The sequence below is a fragment of the Austrofundulus limnaeus genome, unplaced genomic scaffold (genome assembly GCF_001266775.1).
Source record: "Austrofundulus limnaeus strain Quisiro unplaced genomic scaffold, Austrofundulus_limnaeus-1.0 Scaffold490, whole genome shotgun sequence".
Lineage (NCBI taxonomy): Eukaryota > Metazoa > Chordata > Actinopteri > Cyprinodontiformes > Rivulidae > Austrofundulus > Austrofundulus limnaeus.
Genome location: NW_013952892.1, coordinates 350,061 through 357,464, shown reverse-complemented (window position 1 = coordinate 357,464; position 7,404 = coordinate 350,061). Strand labels below are relative to the sequence as shown.

The 7,404-nt window shown below is 43.9% G+C and overlaps 1 protein-coding gene across 1 annotated transcript in view; it reads left to right on the top strand.

The window, feature by feature from the left end:
• myo1g (myosin IG) overlaps positions 1-7,404 on the top strand; it is a 31,262-nt gene that overhangs the window by 5,145 nt on the left and 18,713 nt on the right. The window contains exons 9-18 of the mRNA XM_014025673.1: positions 1,556-1,701; positions 1,781-1,895; positions 3,526-3,696; positions 3,983-4,053; positions 5,086-5,160; positions 5,256-5,388; positions 5,522-5,688; positions 5,935-6,142; positions 6,433-6,656; positions 6,801-6,945. Coding sequence (XP_013881127.1) covers positions 1,556-1,701; positions 1,781-1,895; positions 3,526-3,696; positions 3,983-4,053; positions 5,086-5,160; positions 5,256-5,388; positions 5,522-5,688; positions 5,935-6,142; positions 6,433-6,656; positions 6,801-6,945 — 1,455 coding nt within the window. The remainder of the gene's footprint in view (positions 1-1,555; positions 1,702-1,780; positions 1,896-3,525; positions 3,697-3,982; positions 4,054-5,085; positions 5,161-5,255; positions 5,389-5,521; positions 5,689-5,934; positions 6,143-6,432; positions 6,657-6,800; positions 6,946-7,404) is intronic.

Here is a 7,404-nt window from a genome sequence, read left to right as displayed (position 1 = left end):
GATTTTAAAACTGTATTACATCAAAAAAGAGCGATATGATATTTGCCCTGTTGAAGGTGCGTTAGTCACCGAGCCGGTAGGCAACTCATTTAATGGCTGGTCCATTCTTTTATTAAAGGACCTTTTACTTTTTACCTTAAATCTTGGTGTGTAGCCTGTCTTTCCACTATTTTTCTATAATATTTATCTTATAAAATACTCTATTTGTTATCTGTCTTAGCTACTAGCTTTTAGCCACCATTCAGTCACTGTTACCTTATAAGCTTTTTATTTTTTTAGCTTCCAGCTAGCCTTTTGCTACTTTTAGCTAGCCTTTTAGTCTTTAGCTAAAGTTTTTCTCTTAGCATTTATCTAGCATTTTACTAATTCTAGCATTCCGCTAATATTTGGCTAATGTTAGCCAGTGATTTAGCTTTTTCATTGTTTAATTTTTAGCTGGCCTTATGTTTATTTGATAGTTTTAGCTTTTAGCTAGCTTTTACAACTTTTAGCTAATGTTTTGCTAATTTTGACCAATGTTTTGCTAGCCCAAGTTCGTTAACCCTCTGCTGATTTTAGTCTTCAGCTAATGTTTTTTACTTTAGCATTTATTTAGCATTTTTCTTATTTAAGCATTCGGCTAATATTTAGCTACTTTTAGACTGATTTGCTACTTTCAGCTTTTTAATTGTTTACTTTTTAGCTGGACCTATGTTTCTTTATTGAGAATTTTAGCTTTTAGCTAGTTTTTACAACTTTTAGCTAACGTTTTGCTAATTTTGACCAATGTTTGGCTAGCCCAAGTTTGTTAACCCTCTGCTGATTTTAGTCTTCAGCTAATGTTTTTTACTTTAGCGTTTGTTTAGAATTTTTCTTATTTTAGCATTCTGCTAATATTTAGCTACTTTTAGACAGTGATTTGCTTCTTTCAACTTTTTAATTGTTAAATTTTTAACTGTGCTCATGTTTATTTAGTTCTAGATCTAACCACACCTAATCTTCTTTCACAACTTTTAGCTAATGTTTAGCTATTTCTGACTGATATTGTGCTTCTTTAAGCTAGCCCTTAGCTACCTTTATCATTTCTTTAGCACTGTGCCGATTTTAGTCTTCAGCTAATTACTTTAAACATTTATTTAACATTTTTCTAATTTTAGCATTCTGCTAATATTTAGCTACTTTTAGATTTTAGGTTTTTTATTACTAGTTTTAGCTCTTAGCCAACTTTTACAAATTTTAGCTAATGTTTTGCTATGTCTAGGTAGTGTTTTGCTTCTTTAAGCTAGCTCATTGTTACTTTCATCATGTCTTTAGCCTTGTGCTGATTTTAGTCTTTAGCTAATGTTTCTTTATGACTAGTTTAGGTTTCAGCTAACATTTAGCTGCTTTTAGCTAGCAGTCTGCTCCTTTGAGCTGTAGCAACAGTTTCAGCTTTTGCAGTAAATTTTAGCTGTTGTTCGGCTCACTCTCTATGACTCGCTGCAGTGACCTTTGAAAACGTAAAAACCAAAAGCAGAAGTTCAGTATTTCATCAGAAAAGGAATTTCTAAAGTTTTCTGTTTTTCGGCTCCTTCAGGCCCTCTATGAGAGGCTTTTCGGCTGGATCGTGAGCCGAATCAACAGCATCATCGAGGTGAAGGACTACAACCCAGTGCTTCATGGGAAAAACACGGTCATCGGCGTGCTGGACATCTACGGCTTCGAGATCTTCGACAACAACAGGTGGAGATCCTGTCTTTCTTTTAGCTGCTCTGAGGGTTCGGCTGTTGTTGCTCAGCTTCCTGCTTCTGCTTTTCTCCAGTTTTGAACAGTTCTGCATCAACTACTGCAACGAGAAGCTGCAGCAGCTCTTCATCGAGCTGATCCTGCAGCAGGAACAAGAAGAATACCAGAGAGAAGGCATCACCTGGCAGCATGTGAGGACAAACACCTGGACAGGCAGCAACACGAACACAGAGAGCCGCTAGCTGTTTCTTCATCTGCTCACCTGCAGGAAACTGCTTCAGCTGATTCAGTCTTTTCAGCACTTTCTAAAACTTTTTAGCTACTTTTACTAAATGTTTTAATCAAAGAGGTTTTTCTAACTTTCAGCAACATTTTAGATTTAGTTTCTGACATTTCTCTTCAATTTATGATCAAAGTAACAAATGTTTAGCTAAAACCCAAAACTATCTAAAGGCTAGGTAAAAGCTAACAGAGCAGAAGGGTAGCTGAAAGTAGCTAAAGGCAAGCTAATAGTGCTGAATAGTAGCTAAAAGTATTTAAGGTCTAGCTAAAATCTAAAAGGGCAGAATAGTAGCTAAAAGTATCTTAAGGATAGCTAAAAGTAACTAAAATTTTAAAAGGTTAGCTAAAAGTTCATAATGGTAGCTTAAAGTAGTGAAGTGCTACCTAAAAGCTAAAAGTGCAGAATAGTAGCTAAAATATCTTAAGGATAGCTAAAAGTGTGGAAAAGTAGCTAAAATAAAGTAGCTAAAAATTTAAAAAGGTTAACTAAAAGCTCAACGTGCAGACTGGTAGATTAAAGTGCTGAAGTGCTACCTAAAAGCTAAAAGTCCAGAATAGTAGCTAAAACTATCTTAAGGATAGCTAAAAGTAGCTAAAGTTTTTAAAAGGTTAGCTAAAAGTTCAGAATCGTAGCTTAAGGTAGTGAAGAGCTACCTAAAAGCTAAAAGTGCAGAATAGTAGCTAAAATTATCTTCAGGGTAGCTAAAAGTGTGGAAAAGTAGCTAAAATAAAGTAGCTAAAAATTTTAAAAGGTTAACTAAATGCTAAAAGTGCAGAATAGTAGCTAAATGTATCTAAAGACCAGCTAAAAGTGTGGAAAAGTAGCTAAAATTTTTTAAAAGGTTAGCTAAAAGTTAAAAGCTCAGAGTAGTAGCTAAATATATCTAAAGGCTAGCTAAGGGTGCAGAAATAAAGCTAAAAGTATCTTAATGCTAGCTAAATATTAGCAAAAATTTTCAAACGTTCTGCTAAAAGTTTCTTATGGCCAGCTAAAAATGCAGAAAAGTAGCTAAAATTTTTTTAAAAGGTTAGCTAAAAGCTAAAAATGCAGAACAGTAGCTAAACAAATATAAAGGCTAGCTAAGAGTGCAGAAATAAAGCTAAAAGTATCTTAAGGCTAGCTAAAAATTAGCAAAAAAATTCAAAAGTTTAGCTAAAGGCTAAGAGTGCAGAATGTTAGCTTAAAGTAGTAAAGTTCTAGCTGCAAGCTAAATGTTCGGAACAGTAGCTAAATGTATCTCAAGGCTAGCTATAAGTGTAGAATAAAAGCTAAAAGCAGAAAATTAAAAATAAAGTGCTCAGATAAAGTGTTGTGGGTGACGCTCAGCTACTACCACACCTCAGGTTAATTAGCTGTGGCGGCCATCTTGAATCCGGCTGACTCTAAAAGTTAATGAGTTGTAAACAAACGTCTGAAAGTTTAAATAAATCATATGTTTTGTTAACACAAAAGGTGCAGGTGATGTTGTTCCTCTAAATGTAGCAGTAGAGGTTTTTCTCTGGATTTCAGCCTAACCTATCGACTGCGTTCACTCGCAGATCGATTACTTCAACAACCAGATCATCGTGGACCTGGTGGAGCAGCAGCACAAAGGAATCATCTCCATCCTGGATGAGGCCTGCCTGACCGTGGGTAAGGTCACCGACACGGTGTGCCTGGACAGCATGGACACCAAACTGGCTCAGCATCCTCACTACACCTCCCGTAAGGTGAGGAGGTTCACCTCCCAGGCCTCAGGGTCTCTTCCTGTGGGGGTCCTGCTGGGGTCCTAAACTCAGGTTCATTCTCTGAGCAGGAAATCAGATCTAATATTTGTGTAGTTTTAAGGTTTTGTCAGCAGGGGGCAGCAGAGAACTTCTGGTATTCTCCTTCACAGCAGAACCTCCAGACTTAAAATCTCCACACAGATCATGTTCTTAGAATTATTCATCTGTAAAATAAAAGTTTTTTTTTACTTCCTGTTCTTTGCTGACTCCGCCTTTCTCTTGTTTCCAGGTCAACACTTCAGATAAAACCATGGAGTTCCAGAAACACTTCCGTATTCGCCACTACGCCGGAGACGTCACGTGAGTCCGTCACTTTCTTTTTTTTTTTTCCTTTTTCTCTCGTCTCGTGCCGGGGTCGGCAGCGTAAGCCCTGTGATCCGATTAAAGCAGCTCGGTTCCTGACGTCAGCGCCGCCGAGGCATTCCAGTCGCTCTGAGCGACACGTTCACTGACTTCTGTTAGCAAAATAACTCACGAAGCAGTGGATGGATTTAATTAAAGCTTACAGGATGTACGTCTGCAGCTGATTAACCTTTGTAGTTAAGACAATTAAAAATGGCAGGCGCAGCTGTGAACACAAACATCTGTAACTCAGTCAGTTTGGCACACATTGAGCTGAAATTCACTGTGGTAGTAGCTGAGAGTCACCCACAACACCAACTCTGAGCTCCTGTCCTCAGACCGTCTCCTGGGATCAGCAGGACCTGGTCTGAGCTCCTGACAGGAGGACACCAGCTGTGACAGATGTGTCCTTTTGGCTCCAGGAGACACAGTCTGAGAGGTGATGAAGAGGAGGGGGTGGGGGTGTTGGGGGGGCAGGATGACTCAGAGGAAATGAGGTCAGAGAAAGAAGGTGAAGAGAAATAAAACCCTCTGAAGATAAATAATCTCAGCTGAAAGTGCTGCCGTGCAGCCGGGGGTCCTGCAGGGAACAAAGCGAGGAAGAGGAGCAGTGAAGTAGGTCAGAGCTGAAGATAATGGCAGTTTGGTGACAGAGGAGGGGCGGGGCGGCGAGGACGAGGTATATTTATCTGGACTGAGGACGGGATCGGATGAGACAGCTCGGCCGGACAGGACCCGATGTGGTCCTGAAGCGGGTCAAGGTCCGGCGAGGGGGGCGGGCTGCAGGTCGACGACATCATCACGGCGTCGTGCTAACGTCCGCACGACAGCAGTGTGGTTTCACCGACAACCTGCTGCCTGAGTTCGACTCATCCGTCACTTTTAGACTGAATTAATTATAAAAATAAACAATTTATTCCCAAACTCCCGCTCTGTTTCAGCCCTTCACAATAAAAGCCTCAAACTAACTTCAGCTCCTGTCTGCTGCAGATACTCAGTCGAGGGCTTTCTGGACAAAAACAAGGACCTGCTGTTCCAGGATTTTAAGCGCCTCATGTTCAACAGGTACCAGTCCTGACCCGCAGCTTCTCCAGAACCAGAACTCTTTGTGTCTCGTCAGTTAGAGGTGACGTTTCTTTCCTGGCTCCGCCTCCTCGCAGTTCCAACCCGGTCCTGAAGGAGATGTGGCCCGACGGTCAGATGAGCATCACCGAGGTCACCAAGAGACCTCAGACAGCCGCCACGCTCTTCAAGAACTCCATCGTGGCTTTGGTGGATAAGTTAGGCTGTAAGGTGGGCGGAGTCTGTTTTAACGGACCTCCTAACAGGAAGTGCTCAGTCTGAGGTCTTAGGCTCTGTCTTCAGGGTGAATTATAGATGCTGTGTTAGTAAAATATCCTGCAGGTGACATCCTCTGTGTTTCCAGGAGCCGTACTACGTTCGCTGCATCAAACCCAACGAGGTGAAGTCTGCGGTTCTGTTCGACGACGCCCGCTGCCAGCACCARGTGGCCTACCTGGGCCTGCTGGAGAACGTGATGGTCCGGCGGGCCGGGTTCGCCTACCGGCAGCTGTACCCTCGCTTCCTGCAGCGGTGAGCAGTTAGACCCAAATATTCATCATCAAACACCAAATTATTTCTTCACTAAAAGCTCTGGAAGTTTAATCCAGTTTATTTTAGCAGCATGAATCTTTGAACAGGTGATGCTGACATGTAGTTTTTAGCTTTATTTATGGTATTTTTAAAGGGTTACAGACTGTTTTAATGAAAAAAAAATTCAGACGAGAGGAAARCATCGTATCACTTCCTGGTTTTAACCCCCGATTGTCTGTTTCCCAGGTACAAAATGACCTGCGAGTACACCTGGCCGAACCACCTGATGTCCTCGGACCGGGACGCGGTGGAGGCCATCATCACGCAGCACGGCTTCCAGGACGACGTGGCGTACGGACACACCAAGCTGTTTGTGCGGACGCCGCGCTCCCTCTTCACCCTGGAGCAGGAGCGGGCCGCCCTCATCCCCATCCTGGTCCTGTTCCTGCAGAAGGTCAGCCAGACCGCCGGCCCAGGATTTGTCCATCCCACGGTTAATCAGGCGACGCAGAGAATTAATTCAATAACTTCCTGGTTTGGTTCCTCGTTATTCTGCTGCTCATGAATATGCAGCCTCACGGTTCTGTTGGACTCAAGCTCATCTCCCAGCTTGAATCCTAATTTCCTGGAACAATAATTGGGATAATTAATGAGCTGCAGCCCGTTTCCTCGGCTGCTGGCTGACCTAGTTTGTCTCTCAGGTTTCAGACGGTTTCCTCTGCTTCTCTTTGGTTCTGGGTGCAGATATGGCGAGGAGCTCTGGCCCGTCTGCGGTGCCGCCGGATGAGAGCCATCTACGCCATCATGGGCTGCTACAAGCGCTACAAGGTCAAGGCCCACTTCTGGGAGGTGGAGCGGAGGTTCGCCGCCGTGCGGACCATGCCGGACTACGGGAAGAGCGTGGAGTGGCCCGCGCCACCCGCAGCTCTGGCCCAGTTTCACCACATCACCACCATGCTGCACCGCAGGTCAGGACCCAGACCGGGGTTCCACCTCCTCCGGTTTTTTATTATTTACTTTCTTTAGACTTTTTCCTGACACGTGGTTCCACTGATTCATGGTGAGAAGCTGAGTGAAACCATGACTCAGCAGGTTTTACCCTCTGTCCTCAGGTGGTGGGCCAGGCAGATCGTGAAGAACATCCCTCCCTCCGACACCTTGGAGGTTCGAGCCAAAGTGGCGGCTCTGGGCCTTCTGAGAGGCAAGAGGATGGCCTGGGGGGTCGGCCGGGCCTGGGAGAGGGACTACCTGTCAAATGTGAGAACCACAAACAAAGTCCAGACCCCTGATCTCAGTCCAGATCCCTGATCTCAGTCCAGACCCCTGATCTCAGTCCAGATCCCTGATCACAGTCCAGATCCCTGATCTCAGTCCAGACCCCTGATCTCAGTCCAGATCCCTGATCTCAGTCCAGATCCCTGATCTCAGTCCAGACCCCTGATCTCAGTCCAGACCCCTGATCTCAGTCCAGATCCCTGACTTTAGTCCAGATCTCTGATCTCAGTCCAGATCCCTGATCTCAGTCCAGATCCCTGATCTCAGTCCAGACCCCTGATTTTAGTCCAGACCCCTAATTTTAGTCCAGATCCCTGATCTCAGTCCAGATCCCTGATCACAGTCCAGATCCCTGACTTTAGTCCAGATCCCTGATCTCAGTCCAGATCCCTGACTTTAGTCCAGATCTCTGATCTCAGTCCAGATCCCTGATCTCAGTCC